This window comes from Leucopleurus acutus (assembly GCF_964270905.1).
Source record: "Leucopleurus acutus genome assembly, chromosome: X".
Taxonomy (NCBI): domain Eukaryota; kingdom Metazoa; phylum Chordata; class Mammalia; order Artiodactyla; family Delphinidae; genus Leucopleurus; species Leucopleurus acutus.
In genome coordinates, this window is record NC_139148.1 from 12,494,367 (window position 1) to 12,511,039 (window position 16,673).

Below are 16,673 nucleotides of genomic sequence, written 5' to 3' on the forward strand. Positions count from 1 at the left end.
AAACATATACAAAATAGATGCATTACATGAATCCCCACATTCCCTCACCTTTCTTCAACAATTACCTACTTGGCCAATCCTGTTTCATTTTTGCCCCTACTCACTTCTCCACTTTCCATGGTTTGGAAATCCTGGCTGTCACATCATTTCACCCATAACTATTTCAGTAAGTTTCTCTGAAACAAGGTTGGCAAACTCTGGCCCATGGATCAACCTCCTGTTTTACAAATAAAGTTTATTGGGTCACAGCCACGCCCATTCCTTAACCTATTTTCTATTGGCTGCTTTCCCAGAGACCCTATAGTCCACAAAGCCTAAAATATTTACTATTTGGCCTTTTAGAAAAAGTTGGCTGCCCCTGCTCTAAAAGATAAGTACTTTTAAAAACATAATTACAGGGGCTTCCCTGGTGGCGCAGTGGTTGAGAGTCTGCCTGCCGATGCAGGGGACACGGGTTCGTGCCCTGGTCCGGGAAGATCCCACATGCCGCGGAGCGGCTGGGCCCGTGAGCCATGGCCGCTGAGCCTGCGCGTCCGGAGCCTGTGCTCCGCAACGGGAGAGGCCACAACAGTGAGAGGCCCGCGCACCGCAAACAAAACAAAACAAAACAAAACAAAAAGTGGGAAATGGTCACAGAAAGTCCAATCGGACTTCAGAAAGTATAAGAAAATTAGTTTCCATTTTCACATGACCTAAAACTCTCTATACAATTAAAGGTCATCACCAAAACAGTGTCCAGGTTCTTTAAAAAGAAAGCTTGCTTATGTTTATAAACTTACTTTCTTTTTTTTTTTTAATGAAAATAAGCTTTATTACATCGAGTAATAAATACAAAGATGCAAACAGTTCCATTTTCTTCCAGATCTTTGGATCAACTTACAGGAAAGGCAGAACTGAAATCTACATACAGTCTCGGGAAAAATTTCGGGGATCCTTGTTGGGTTTGGTTTGGGAGGTTGCTTTTTCTTCTGTATGTATAACTTGTGCATTTTAAAAATCGACTTCAGAGCACTAATAGTCATGCAAATGCTTAAGCAAAAAAAGAATTTACGTTAAGCAGAATCTATAGTGTATGGGAAACGAGGGGACCAGCTACTAGTTAAGTGTGCTGTCAAGTCCGCACTACAAAAAAAACCCTTCAAGTTGTATCAGCTTATGAAAAGGATCAAAGAACAATCCGGGTAACATAAATGTATTCAAAAGAGGAGAGCGAGACACTGGTATCTTGGAGGCAAACTAGTTTGCTGTAAGATAGGTAATTTTTACGTGCATCTTTTGAATCAATGCTTTAAAAAACAACAACAAACACCTGGGTAGTTCCTAACTATTTAAAATGTAACTCCCAATCAACTGCAAAATCTTTCCTCAATCTTACAGACTGTAGATTCGGAGCCTAGTGAACCATGGGAGGGGCAGGGGGAGGAGAAACCAAACTGTTACCATTTTGAAAACAAAAGTTTCGTCTGAACAGGGGAGATGAACTGTAACTTCTCTCCGAAGATGGAAAACCGTCCAGGCTCACAAGGCAGCTAGGACCTGGCATTCCGTTCCTTTTCAGCCAAGCACTCCCGCACCAATCCTGGAGCGTGGATGATGCCTCGTTTTAGTCTCTCCATCGCGCTCTTGCTGCCCGCGTAGGTGGGTCTGATCTCTTTCCCCAGCTCTTCGATGATGGCCAACAGCTCAGCGTATTTGCTCTGGGGCACCTGGCTGTTTCCAGTTCCCTGGGTGTAGCCTAGAGATGGCGGCCCGTAGTCAGCAGCTGGCGGTACTGTGAAGACATCGCCATACTGGTGGAGGGCGGGTGGACACTCTCAGCGGCGTTGAGGGAGGTGGCGGGCATGTGCGCGGTCAAGTTCGGTTTGTAAGACATTCCCCCGAGCGGCGGGGCGCACCGGGGCGCAGCGGGGCCCAGCCCGCGAGGGTGGCGGCGAAGGCGGCGAGGCCGGGTGACAGCGAGGCGGCCCGCGCGTCCGTGCGCGCGTCCGTGCGCGCGCCAAGCTCCTGCGCACTTTTTGTTGTTAACGGCTCGGGCCGCACCGGCAAATATGGCCGTCCCTCACCCTGACACCCGCTGCAGTATATCACCCATACGTCGGGCGGGCGCAAGGGCGGCCGCAAACTTTGAGCCTAAACTTGCTTTCTTTAAACAAATTGCAAATGTTGTCCTAGTTAGGCAATTATCTCCTTGAGGGTATGGACCATTGCTTGTTAATTTTTGTATTTCCAGGGTCTAGAACTGGGTCTGGTAGGGAATGATACTTAATATAAGTAATTTTGAATGGTTACATAATGTCAACATCATTACTTTGGGTGTGAATACAGTCATATTTCTGGTAATTAAAAGGAATCTGTGCCCCCTAAACAATAACTTTACAGTGGAGAATCCTGGCCTACACAGCCTTAACAAAGTGTGAAGATTAACATGGCCACTGATAAATCATATGGATATCATGTACTCTGTGTTGGCTGAGCAATAGCCCCCAGTGATATCCAGGTCCTGATCCCTGGAACCTGTGACTATTTTATATGGCAAACCTTATGTGGTGGGACTTCCCTGGTGGCGCAGTGGTTAAGAATCTGCTTGCCGGGCTTCCCTGGTGGCGCAGTGGTTGAGAGTCCGCCTGCCAGTGCGGGGGACACGGGTTCGTGCCCCGGCCCGGGAAGATCCCACATGCCGCGGAGCGGCTGGGCCCGTGAGCCATGGCCGCTGAGCCTGAGCGTCCGGAGCCTGTGCTCTGCAAGGGGTGAGGCCACAGCAGTGAGAGGCCCACGTACCGCAAAAAAAATAAATAAATAAAAAAGAATCTGCTTGCCAGTGCAGGGGATAAGGGTTCAATCCCTGGTCTGGGAAGATCCCACGTGCTGTGGAGCAACTAAGCCCATGCGCCACAGCTACTGGGCCTGCGCTCTAGAGCCCGCGAGCCACAACTACTGAGCCCATGTGCCAACTACTGAAGCCCGCGCACCTAAAGCCCATGCTCCGCAACAAGAGAAGCCACCGCAGTTAGAAGCCCGCGCACCACAACAAAGAGTAGCCCCCGCTCGCTGCAACTAGAGAAAGCCTTCATGCAGCAACAAAGACCCAAGGCAGCCAAAAATAAATAAATTTATTTTAAAATAATAAAATTACTTTTAAAAACAAACAAACAAAAAACCTTATGTGGCAAAGTGCACTTTGCAGATGCAGTCGAGATGGGGAGATTATTCTAGGCTATCTGGGTGGGCTCAGTGTAATCACAAGAGTCCTTATAAGAGGGAGGCAAAGGAAGATTTGCCTATGGAAGAAGAGAAGGCAATGTGATGACATAAGCAGAGACTGGAGTGATGTGGCCACCAGCCAAGGAATGATGGAGGCCTCTAGAGCCTTCAGAAGGAACCAGGCCTGCCAGCAGCTTGATTTTAGCCTGTAAAACTTATTTCAGACTTTCATCCTTCAGATTGTAAAAGAATAAATTTCTGTTTTAAGCCACTAAATTCATAGTAATTTATTATAGTAGCAACTAATACATACTCCCTGATATGATGTGATGAGAAGAGCACCTCACCTCTATGGTTTTTCTACCCCAAATTCACATCTCCAGTCTCACAATGAAAAGATATCAGACAAACCCAAATGGAGGGATGTTCTACAAAATTCCCGACCAGTACTGTTCAAAAGTGTCAAGGTCACGAAAAACAGGAATGTCTGAGAAACTGTCACAGATAAGAGGAGACTAAGGAATCATGATGCGTAAATGCGGTGTGGTATCTTGGATTGGATAGTGGAACAGAAAATGACTGGTAGAAAACCTGGTGAAATCTGAATAAAGTCCATAGTTTAGATGATAGTCTTGCGCCCATGCTAATTTCTTAGTTTTATAGATGCTAATAGAGGAAGCTGGGAGAAGGGTATATGGGAACTCTTTGTACTATCGTGGCAACTTTTCTATAAACCTAAAGTTATTTCAAAATAAAATGTTTAAAAAGGAATTCATCCCAGCAACATGTTGTCTTGTCAGACATCTATTAGTAGAGGTATAGACATAATACAAGGGATGCGTTTCAGGGGGGCCTGGGGTCTCACTGATTGGATTCTTCCAGGAGAGAAGAAGAGCTGGAAAGAGAGATGGCTGAGGGCAGAGGGGAAGGTGCCACTTTATGTTGCCTTAGGTGCCACTGGGTGATACTAATGCCTCAAGTTGTCCTGAAGCATAGGCCAAGGGAAAATGCTCTGTATTTTATGGACGGGGAATCCATGGCACAGAACAGTTCAGTGGCAAATAATGTTCACTGAACTGACTTGCCCAAGCTCACTGAGCAGATGGGGAAATGGGATATAAATAGTCTAATTTTCAGGTACATGGTGGCCAGGCAAGAAAGTTCACCTCATTTATGATTTTTTAAAAATACACATATTTTATCCAGATAAAAACTCTGGTGGTACTGAATAACAAATGGATTTTGGTCTCCATAACTCTTCTAGATTTGACCATACTTTCCTTCACACTCTAACCACTCAAGGTTCAACCTGGTTTATAGCACTTGCCTTTTCTGGTATTTCTTTTCTGTTTTATTTTGTCTTTTTGCTGGTTCCCCCCGCCCTTCATCCATTCTACTTACCAGGTGTTCCACATCTATCACTGCATAACAAATTACCATAAAGCAGTGGATTAAAACCAAAAACATTTATTAACTCACAGTCTCTGTGGGTGAGAAATTCGAGAGTGTTTTGACTGGATGGTTCTGGCTTAGAGTATCTCTTGAGGTCGTGGTCAAGATGTTGGCTGGGGCTGCAGTCATCTGAAGGCTTGACTGGGGCTGGAGGATCCATTTCCAAGATGACTTACTCACAGAGCTGTGGACGGGAGGCCTCAGTTCCTCAGCCTGGGGATCTGTCCGTAGGGTCACTTGAGTGTCCTCACAATATGGGGGCTGACTTCCTTCAGAGCAAATAATCTAAGAGACAGTGCACGGAGGGAGCGGCAATGTCCTTTGTCATCTAATCTTGGAAGTTACACACTATCACTGATGCTGCATTCTGTTTGTTGGAAGCCAGTCACTGAGTGCAGCTCATATCCAAGGGGAGGAAAATTTATCTCCACCTCTTGAAGGAAAGAGTACCAAGAACTGGTGGAATATGTTCAAACCGCCATGCGAGTTGTTCTGTCGGCCTTGGGTCTGACTGAGAGTCCGGTGTTCCACTCCAGGCCTTCTCTGGGCATCGACCTGCCCTTCTGCAGCTTTGTGTGGCACAAAATGAAACCTGACTCTTTCTTTCAGAAGACTCCCCCCATCTCTCCTGAGTTTCCAAGCACCATGAAAAGCCACAGAATGTTAAGAGAAAAGAAGGGAACTTGAAGTGATCCCGGCATTACAGGATCTGGATACAGTCATCCATCTCTTTTGTTCCTGCTGCAGCACTAAAATTTGACATCTCTGATTCTTCTCAAGCAAGAGTTGCTGCAATCTTTTCAGCAGCTTCTCCATGGTGCTGCCACATATGTAATATTGCAATCATGTTTGGTACCCACTGATTTTCAGCACATGACCTTTTCCTCAAAGCCTAACTTCACTCGATTCTTGGTGATTTCTCTGTACAGTTAAACTACTGTCATTCATCATCCTGGTTCCCAGCCAGTCCTCTTAATTATTTACCTCTCTGCCTCCAGACTTCAGCTGTCATTTTCGTTGACTTCCTTCCTTTCCCTTGTTCATATAGTGAACTCAATATGCCTAAAACCAGATTCAGCATTTCCCTCCAGAGTGGCTTCTCTCTTGTTCTTGCTGTTTATACTGAGTCACAAGCCTAAAAAATTTCACCATCTTGGGCTTTTCCATTGCCTAGATTCCCTACATTTGTAATGGGATTCTGGCCCCTGTCTTGTGGCAAAAACAGCTTGCCTGCCATGCAGTCCGGGACAACTCCCAGCCATTATCAGGGGGATATCAAAAACCCCAAATGAGGGATTCTTCAGTCAGCTTCCAGGTGGTCCAGTTGCTGGTTTCATTCTGAGCTTGAGATTCCAGTTTCCTATCTGCTCCCAGTTCCTGCCCTGGTTTCTTAACCTTTTCTGCCAGAACTCCCTAACGCCTAGAGCGGTACTTTTCAAACTTTAACATGCACCTGAATCCCTGGGGAGCTTGTTAAAATGCAAATTATGATTAAGGAGATCTGGGGTGGTGCCTGAGTTTCTGCATTTCTCACAAGCTCTACGGTGATACCCAAGCTGCTGGCTCAAGGACCACACTTTGGGTATCAAGGGCCCATAGCAACAATCTCCTAAATGTGCTTCCTTGCTCACCCTCTCCCTCCACAGAGGGCAGGCACAAGGACTGTAATGTTGCCGTGATCTCGGGGTCACACACTGCCTGCATCATTGGTCCCCAGCATAGCAGAGGGCTGGAATCCCTTCAGGACCTCATGAAAAATAGTGATTCTTGGGTTCCATCCCTGGAGATCTCATTCGATAGGTCTGGGGTATGGCCTCAGAATCTGTATTTTTAAGAAGCACTCCAGGCAATCTTGAGTTTTTTTGAAGAACCAGTGTTCTATAGGCTGAAGTCCAACCAGAAACCTTAAATGTAAAGTCTTCCCCAGCAGATGCAGTCTCCTTTTTCTCATTTATTACTCCCCTCTACAGCTTTGTTCAAGACTATCTCACAGACAGACCCAAAGCATCCCCTTCTCTTTACTCTGGTTCCACCTACAAATTCTACCCACTCTATAATTATCTTTTCTGTGTATGTTCATTGTCAGTCTACCAAGAATGCCAGCTGCTGGAAGACACAGTGCCATGCACATAGCTGGTGGGCAGAGACTTTGTCTTTACTCTCTTTGGTCCTGTTGAGTCCACCCATCCTCCCAAATTCTACCAAATGACTGTGTCCCACCCCCATATTAAAAAACAAAATGCAATTGTCTGGAAGAGTGGAAAATGTGACTCTCTTGACTGAAATAGAAATGACGCTCCTGCCCCAACACGTAAGAAAGGATGCTGAGTCACACTCCAATTCTATTCAGAAACTGGAGTCCCTGAGGACGGGGACTTTGTATTATGTTTGTTCTATGTCATTTTCATAAGTCAAAGGCATCTCATGCTCACCATTAAATAAAAAGCTAAGCAAATGTCTAAGTATGTTTGGTGATCTGCTCGAAGGCGACACAAAGTGGTAGGGATGGAAAGAGTCATTATAGCTAATTAGTTGAAATGACATCAAAATTCTCTAATTAGCTTTCTAAAACATCCTTGCTCCCAGAAAATATTAAGTGTTGAACCTCAATATATCCTCACTCCTAAAATACCATCAGAACAGTCTATAGTGTTGTGGGACACCTAACACCAACAACAGCCATGAGGAATCACTGCTAACTCTCAGCATCAGTGTAACTTACATGGGAAGAAACACTAACAGCCCAGTTGGATTTAAGAGGTGTGGTTGACTCAGCACACGGGTGTGTCTAAAGAAATAAAGGGAAACAACATCTGGGAGTCCTCTTTGTGAACCAAAAACATGCCCTTCAGACCAAACTTCTTAACAAGAATACAAGATCCATCACAATTTCACCCAAACCTGCCTCAGGCTTCATTTCACACTGCTCTTTCCCTGCCCCCTCTCTTCCAATCTGGATGCCCTTTCCGGGCTTGAAGCTGTCCGCTGCTCAATGCCATGCTCTTCCCTTTAAGCCTCCATCCTAGGTGCATACTATTTTCTCTGTTCAAAGGGTTCTGCCAAATAGCCTTTAAGGTCAAATGTCGGGACTTCCCTGGTGGTCCAGTGGTGAAGAGTCCACCTTGCAATTCAGGGAACGCGAGTTCGGTCCCTGGTCAGGGAACTGGGATCCCACATGCCGCGGGGCAACTGGGCCCGTGTGCTGCGGCTGCTGAGTTCGCACGCCTCAACTAGAGCCCGTGCGCCACAGACTACAGAGCCCACGTGCCACAGACTACAGAGCCCACGTGCTCTGGAGCCTGCACGCCACAACTAGAGAAGAGAAAACCCACTCACCACAACTAGAGAGAAGCTTGCGCGCCTCAACGAAGAACCCGCATGCAGCAACTAAGACCTGATGCAGCCAAAAATAAATTAAATAAATAAATAAATCTTGAAAAAAAAAAAAGATCAAATGTCACCTTCTCTGGAGAAAAGGGAGGGGATGGGGTGTAAATGCTGCGACTTTTTTTTTTTTTTAAAAGAAGCCAGAGTTTATTTCTATTTAAACAATACTCAAGGAACTTTCAGAAGGTTAAAAGGCCCAAAGGTGCCCGGGTTTCATATAATAATATAGCCAGGTTCTGGCTTTTGCTACCTGTTTCTAAATGCTCAGGACTACCCTGGGCAGTTCAATGCCTCACTAATTCTTCTAGTCCAAGAGTGGTGAATTTCTCTGAGTTTTGGCATAATTCCTACAAGGCTGTCCCTCTGGTAATGACAACAAAAACAACGCCAGAAGCAATGATTGTCATTGAGAGGAAGAAAGGTAAATGATCAGAGAAGAAAGCCACCACAGCAATTTCAAGAAGCAGAATTATGAATACGGTATAGAACGAACAGAAGCATTTGCAGAATCTTCTTGAAAACCCTTCTTGGCATTATTCTTTGAAACCAGGTCCTCTGACTTTACGCTTGAGTAGTTGGGATCATGACGGGTCTTATCATAACATGTATCTTCATGTTATTTTTCTCAGGCTCTTACACAGTGCCTGGAAACTGGCAGGTGTTTGATAAATGACTTTCAAGTAAATGGAGGACTGGCTGCTATGATAGAACTTTTAGCCTATTGATCTGAGGTCAGTCTCTCTTCTGACTTTACTGGGCTTTTCCAAAATAAAATCACAAAAATAGTCTCTTTCAATCACAACAATAATAATAGGTTTAATAATAGCAGCTGATTATTACTTGAGCACTTACTATGTGCCAAATACTATGAAGTCTTAACACGAGTAATTTCATTTAACTTCACGAATTATCCCCGCTTTACAGATGAGGAGCTTGAGGCTTAAGACACCAAGTAACTTGCCAAGGTAATGAATGAGGGAGCCAGGACTTAAGCAGGGAGTCCATGTACAGCATTATTAAGCTCTACTGCCAGTAACTCATCAACACCACTAGGCTTGTGGTTACTGACTCATTAATGGTGCTGCTGATCACCACTGAGAAGCTCTTCCCCCTCTGGGCATGTAACATTAGACTCTACTGCTGGCTGAGAGGAGCACAAGCCCTTGGGTTTACGGAAGAAGCATGGCAGCCGCCTCAGTGTTGCAAGCTGCCATTGGAAATTTCCATGACAGCACACTTGGTGGGCCCTGGCATGGTGATGAGTGCAAGCTTCTTTATTCCTTATGAATCCTGAAAAACCAAACTTTCAGTGGCAGCGCCTGCTAGTAACTGGCTTCCTGTGATGTATCTGGAAGAGCTTGAAGAGCTTGACGTAAGTCTTGAAGATTCACACTTGTAATGTAATTATACATTTTTGCTAAAGGTCTAAGCTTAAATCTAATAGTACCTCCTCAGTAAAGCCTTTCCTGGCACCTGTCAACTCTAAGTTATTCTTCCCACTCCCCAATTCCTCAGTACTCTATCTGTAACTCCTTTATAGTTCATTTCTCACTCAGAGCTTACGAGGAAATTTGCTATAAAACGCAGCAAACATTAACTTAAAATTGCAAATAGCTGCACCAGAATGCCAATTCATGTACCTTTTAGATCCAATGAGAAAATTCTCCTGGAAAAGACTACTTATCTGTGAGAGTTAGAACACAGCTGGCTTCGGATTTTATTTCTCTCTGGTAAAGGGAAAAAGAATGGCCTGGCAGAGCGTGTGTGCGTTCTGCTTTCTGCTCTTCCCAGATGTCAGGTGCTGAAGGTTTAAGGCAGGAGTCGTGTGCCTATTTGCCCTCAGTAGCAATCCCTGTTCAAATAGGCAGTGGGAAGGCCGAGTGGGACCACTCACATGTGGACGCCTTGCTCATCTGTGTGCAATTTAATTCAGGGACAGACCTCATTTTATAGCAACCTTAACATGTCATCCTAATGTATTGGAAAAGATGAGAAAATGGGATGTGAGTCTGGATTTGGAGCCTAGTATCAGAAAGATTTCCAGTGCTTTGCAGAGTGCTGCATCTGAAAAAGAGAAGCCCAAATTATCTGCTAGGACCCCACAGATTGTTGGGCGAGTCTCATCTGGGCAGAGCAGGCGGCCGGGCAGTGACTGAAGTGTCCAGCAGGGGGCTGGCACTCTCTGCCTATAAGTAGCCCTGTTCCTCTTCAGAGCCTCAGCTCAGCAGAGCTGCCGTTTGCTGGTGAAGCCGGTGACGTGCAAAGCGTTCCTGCCTATAGCATTTCAGGCTTTCTCGGTACAGTGTTTTTCTACCCTCTTTAAACCTTCAGGTTCTAAATATCAGGAAAGACGGGAAATGCCGTGTGAAAATAGCAGGCCAAAAGTTCTTAGTAAACTGCAGCCAGGGAGACTCAGACTAGAATGGAGGTAGAAGGAGTTGGTACAGAGTGGGTTTGATTCTAAGCCCTTTGGGAGCTGAGTTTTTGTGGGTGTTTTGTTGTTAACTTACTGAATTTAGAGATGTATTACATTGGTCACGTAAAGACCAGAGCAGCGCCAGCGTCAGAATAGTGACAATTTTGAATGCCATAGTCTCTATGTACTCAGAGTATTTTTATTAAAGAAGATAAAGAGCCCAGCATAGATTTTATCATCATCTTCACCAAACTGCAAAGTCAAAAGTTAAGCAACAGCATCTAAGGGCACTTTTTAGGTGGGAAAGAACCTAGAGGATGGCTCTGAATGACTGTTTGCTTCTAAACTTGGACGTGGACCATTTCGTACACTGCAACATCTCTAATCACAGTGTGGATCTCCCCACGAACGACGACTGGTTCCACCCGGGGGTCCTGTATGTCATCCCTGCAATTTATGGGGTCATCATTCTGATAGGCCTCGTTGGCAACATCACCCTGATCAAGATCTTCTGTACCGTGAAGTCCATGCGAAATGTACCGAACATATTCATCTCCAGCCTGGCCGTGGGAGACCTGCTGCTCCTGGTAACCTGTGCGCCTGTAGATGCCAGCAGGTACCTGGCCGACAGATGGCTGTTTGGCAGGATTGGCTGCAAACTGATCCCTTTTATCCAGCTTACCTCGGTAGGGGTGTCTGTCTTCACACTCACAGCTCTCTCAGCAGACAGGTAAGTCCTGGAGGACAGCGACCTTCTCTCTGAGGGTGGTAGATGCTTCGGTAAATGAGCTACCACATCGGGACAAACAGGGTTGTTTGTGTGCAGGGAAGTTTCACTCAAACTCCCATTCCCTTCCAGGCATGTTTCTGTTCTAGGGACTACTTCTTGTGTTTGACATATTGGTTTCAGAAAGAAAAGTCAGTGGATAGCGGTGGGGGCGGGGGGGGGGGTGCTGAGAAAAAAGATCTCTGAGTGTAAGATTGAGGTGCATTTTCTGGAGACAGCTGATTTAGCCTTGCTTCTTCCTAACTTCTCACTCCCTGCAAAATTAATTGACTGGTGAGGAAAAAAAAAAAAATTCACACCTAATAGAGTTTAAACCCCAGGTAAATGTCTCTTGGAAGCAATTCAAAGTCTTCAGAGAACAGAAAAGTCCCACTGCATTTCTTCTTCAAATGTTCTTTCAGAAATAACCAAGAGGAGAAAATAAGCAGCATTTCCTTGAAATCCATTCTCTTCAGACAGTTTAACTTTTCTCACAGCTGATGTTGTATTTGGTTCTCTGGAACTGAACAGTTTGTGTGCTGGTTTTTCTAAGTATCCCTTAGGTGAAACCAAGCATTATTTGGATTTTTTCTTTCCTTGAGAAAGCTCCATTCAAGGTTGATTTCAAATTTTAGTATCTTTATTGATGTACTTCCATATACAATACTTTTAGGGTTTTTGTTTTTTGGGCGGGGGGAGGGAGTCCAGTACAGTGTTTTATTCTGGGAAACATACATATTTGTGAACTGCATTTCTTGTGTGAACATATTGCTTAAAAATTCACATTTATTCATTCTTAAACATTCATATTCATTCTTTGAGCATTTATCAGGTGTCTATCACGTAAAAAACACTTGCTTGAAATAACCAGTCAGGAAATACCTGCAGATTGTTCACATAAATTGCTGAGCATGTCTTATGTACTTCTGGGCTCTAGAACTGGACACAGTAATGAATAGGCTTCAGACACATTGTCGACCATATGGTCAAATTAAGAAAAACTGGTGCAAGGAAACAGAGACTATCAATTTTTATTTTAAAATCAACTGTATGTTATGGTGTTAAAGATACAAAGGGATTTGAGAGTGTACTGAGGAAGGCATAGAAGCAGCTCTTGAAAATTTATACTCTGAAGAAAATGTCCCACATTTTAATACATAAGGTGCTGGATTCTCACTTTGTAGAGGAACAAACAGTCCCCAGGTGATCTGGGTTTGTGGAGTAATGGACAAATAAAGAGAGTGTTATCAGTATTTGTAGACATGTGTTTATACTTAGCTGCCTGAAGTACACTGCTCAGCACACACAACTTTTTCAGACTGAAAAATAATAGCCCAGGAACGAGGTTTGCACATGGCGCCCACTAGGCAGGGTTTCTCGGTTCCTGCCACTCACTCTCAGCTCGCTCTAACCCTGAACATATGCCCACCAAGGCCTGATGACCACAGGCAGTCTCACTGTTGAGCCAGGGCAGGCAAACTGTGGAGCTGGCAGCAAGTTTGTGGCTGGTTACCAGTGGCCAAGGGCACCTCAGGATGACAGTCATTTTCTTGATGGGATGATGAGATTTTGGTTTCCGGGTTGGTGAGTGCAGTGGTACAGATGGCCTTTCCTGTCTTCCTGGGATGGGGTGGGGAGTGGGGGAGGGGGGAGTGAGGGAGAGGAAAGTGAGGGAGTGCAATGGAAAGATACAGCTGCAGGGAACTCTTCTCCGGGGTTTCAAAGCAGACGAAATTCCCCATCAGCAGAAAGGCTCTCTCAAAAGCCAGGCTGCACCATTTGGCAGCTCTGGTGTGTTCTCAGTAAGTTTACAGTTACCGCACATCTTTCCCAAGTTCAGAAATTACTGTAAGCTTCCATATAACTAACTTTCTGTGTTTTGCTAAGGCTTAAAAAAGCTGACCAGTTACCTGAATCACAAGTAGTGCCTCTAACCAATTTCAACAAGAATAGGTATTGAGCTAGTTAAAATATATAAGACTGTACGTCTCATCTTTAAAAGCTATTGGAGTTTTATAACAACCTCATGAGGTTGGCAGGGCAAATACACACGCGCACGCACACACACACACACACACACAATATCTGTATTTTTTTCTTCTCAACAAGGTATAATTATATACAGTAAACTGAACAAGTGTACAGCTCAATATATTTTCACATATTCTGTATAACAACATAACCACCACCCAGATAGAGACAAAGAACAGTTCCAGCACTCCAGGATTTTCCTTTATGTCCCTTTCCAGTTAATACCCAACCCCATAGAGAGGCAATCACTATTCTGAGTTCAATTACCATTTATTATTTTTGCCGGTTCTTTAATCTCATATACATGGAATCATACTTCTTATGCCTATCCTTATGTCTGGGAGAGTCATCCACGTTGGTGCACATAGCAATGGCTTATTCTTTTTAATTGTTGTGTAGTGTTCCATTTATGAATATACCTCAGTTTATTTATCCATTTTAATACTGATGGACATTGGATTTTTTCCAGTTTGGGGTTGATCATAACCCCCATGATCATGCCTGTTGGGGGAACAAAAGTGTTTCTCTTGGGTATATGCCTGGGAGAGGAATTGCTGGATCATAGGGGCAGGTATTTAGTAAATATTGTCAAAGAGTTTTCCAAAGTGGTAGTTTTTATCTGATGGATTGGTCAAAGGGTGAACCAGAAGACCCTCAAAACTGGATGATCATCGCAATCACTGGGGAGCTTAAAAATATGCAAATTCTTAGCCCCCATCCATCCCTGACCCCTATAGATTGACCAGCAATGCGAGTACTCATCCCAGCCTCCCTTCTGCAGCTTTCTCTCCCCCAGGTGAACTTGAGTCTTTGTTAATATGAAAAGAATAACATTTTTCTAGAAAAGTTTATACTGGGGCACTAAAGGGAGACTTCAAGGCAGTCCCAGAAACCAGAATTCTGTGTTTCACGAAACTGACCAATTGCAGATTTGCATTCAAACCCCTTCACTATTGGTCCCAGCCTCCCCCTCACCCCATGCTATCTTCCCCTCCTTACACACATTGAGATCCTCATACACAGTTGTTACACCAACAAGTTCCTGGCTCTGCTTCCTTGCTCATGCTGAGTCACATCCACTCTGCAGAATCCTTTCTTCTTTCCTAAATAGAAGACTCTTCTCCCCAACCCATGTGATGTATGGAAGTGGAATGGATATCAACAGCCCTGCATTTTAGGCTTCTTTTATTCTGCCATTACTACCCATATAAGGGAGTCAGACCAAGTCTCTTACCTCTCTGACCTTAGTTAAATCATCTGTAAAATAATAGACTTGAGCTAGATTATTTCTAAGGTCCTTCCAAATTTTAAACTCATGATTTTTATCTGTCATCTTGCCCATCACTCAGATTCTGGCTCAAGCCTCCTCCTTAAAGCCTTAAGTTGGACCATTCTAGTCCAGATTTTCTGGCCCTCTTCTAAACATGAGGCTTATTATCTAATACATGAATTATCTCATGATATCTTTCATCTTGCTGTTTTGAAGTATTTCATTCATTTGTCTTATTTTAGTCTCTCGTATATTCATTGCTTTGACTTTTCAAGTAGATTATTAAGAATGTAGAAGGCAGAGATTGCTTATATATTATATCTTACAGTGCCTCAGATGGTTTCTTGTATCTAATGGGTGATCAAAAAATATTGATTAGGGCTTCCGTGGGGGTGCCGTGGTTAAGAATCTGCCTGCTAATGCAGGGGACATGGGTTTGAGCCCTGGTCCGGGAAGATCCCACATTCCGTGGAGCAACTAAGACTGTGCACCACAACTACTGAGCCTGCGCTCTAGAGCCTGCTCGCCACAACTAGAGAGAGCCCGCGCGCAGCAACGAGGACCCAAAGCAGCCGAAACTAAATAAATAAAATAAATAAATTTATTAAAAAAAAAATATATATATATATATATATTGATTAGGGGCTTCCCTGGTGGCGCAGTGGTTAAGAATCCTCCTGCCAATGCAGGGGACACGAGTTCGATCCCTGGTCTGGGAAGATCCCACATGCCGTGGAGCAACTAAGCCCATGCGCCACAACTACTGAGCCCGCGTGCTGCAACTACTGAAGCCTGCGCTGTAGAACCTGTGCTTCACATCAAGAGAAGCCACGGCAATGAGAAGCCCACACACCACAACGAAGAGTAGCCTCCGCTCGCCGCAACTGGAGAAAGCCTGTGCGTAGCAATGAAGACCCAACGCAGCCAAAAATAAAATTTAAAAAATTTTTTAAATAAAGTTAAAAATAAATAAATAAATATTGACTCATTAAAAGTATGGTTAATCATCTGAAAGCATACTCTTAAAAAATATATCACACAGTCACCTGCTTCTTCTCTGTTCCTCTCTGTTAAGCTCTCATTATTTGGGCAAATGAGAGAAAATCTATTCTTTGTGAGTCAGTAAATAGATTTGGGGGATGAGATGGGTTGATGGATGGATAGATGGAAAGAGGTGGATGGATAGGAGGATGGGTGGTTGGATGAGTGGATGGGCAGATGGATGGAGAGATAGTGAATGTTTGGGATGGATGGATATTTTTTTTACATACTGGTCTTTGCTACTAGATGCCCATCTCTATACTAGGTGCCTCAGTATTATATAAGTGGAATTTAAGACCTAACAGGAAAAGGGTAAGGAGAGTTTGCATTTTCTTTTCCAGTATAAAAGCAAAGAATAAAGGTGGATTTAATGTTAATAGCATTTATATTACATGCCCAAGTTATCTTGTGTCTGCTGCAGTATTATTACTCAGTTTTATTTCTGCTAGAATGGGGCTGACAGAATAAATCCTATGGCCAGATGTGCTCCACTGTAAAGTGATCCTTCTTTGATTCCATAGAAAAGACTTTTCCTAAGTTTTCCCCTCCCTTGTGATTTGGAATGTGTAAAGAAACAGGAAAGTATTACATTAATGCAACCTTCCTGAAGTACAGATTCTTTGAATTCACTGCAAGGAATTTATGAGATAATGTAGTTTTCAGCCTTTCCTGACATCTAGAGCTGCATGGTCCAACATGGGAGCCACTAACTACATGTGGTTATTTAAATTTAGATTTATTTTTTTATTATTATTATTATTTTGGCTACGCCACACGGCTTGTGGGATCTCAGTTCCCTGACCAGGGATTGAACCTGGGCCACAGCAGTGAAAGCCCGGAATCCTAACCACTAGGCCACCAGGGAACTCCCAAGATTTAATTTAAATAAAACTAAAAATTCAGTTCCTTAGTCAAACCAGCCACATGTCAAGTGCTCAGTGCCACATGTGATTCTACTGGACAGCACAGATACAGAACATTTCCATAATTGCAGAAAGTTCTGTTGGACAACGCAGAAGAAAGTTTGTTCTGTGCCTTGGCGTCCAAATCTCTTTCCCAGGATCCATGTTAGCTGCTTTCGTTCATTGAGGGTATCAGGAATCCCTCAG

At 44.0% G+C, this 16,673-nt stretch overlaps 1 protein-coding gene and 1 pseudogene across 2 annotated transcripts in view; one reads left to right on the forward strand and one right to left on the reverse strand.

Annotated features, from left to right (window-relative positions):
- Positions 1-822: 822 nt before the first annotated feature.
- LOC309977722 (cyclin-dependent kinase 2-associated protein 1-like) lies at positions 823-1,873 on the reverse strand (annotated as a pseudogene). Its single transcript has one exon. The product of its transcript is annotated as a cyclin-dependent kinase 2-associated protein 1-like (transcript).
- Positions 1,874-10,773: 8,900 nt separating this feature from the next.
- GRPR (gastrin releasing peptide receptor) overlaps positions 10,774-16,673 on the forward strand; it is a gene marked incomplete at both ends in the record, with an annotated part of 30,067 nt that continues 24,167 nt past the window's right edge. Inside the window, one exon of the mRNA XM_082864154.1 lies at positions 10,774-11,186. Coding sequence (XP_082720280.1) covers positions 10,774-11,186 — 413 coding nt within the window. The remainder of the gene's footprint in view (positions 11,187-16,673) is intronic.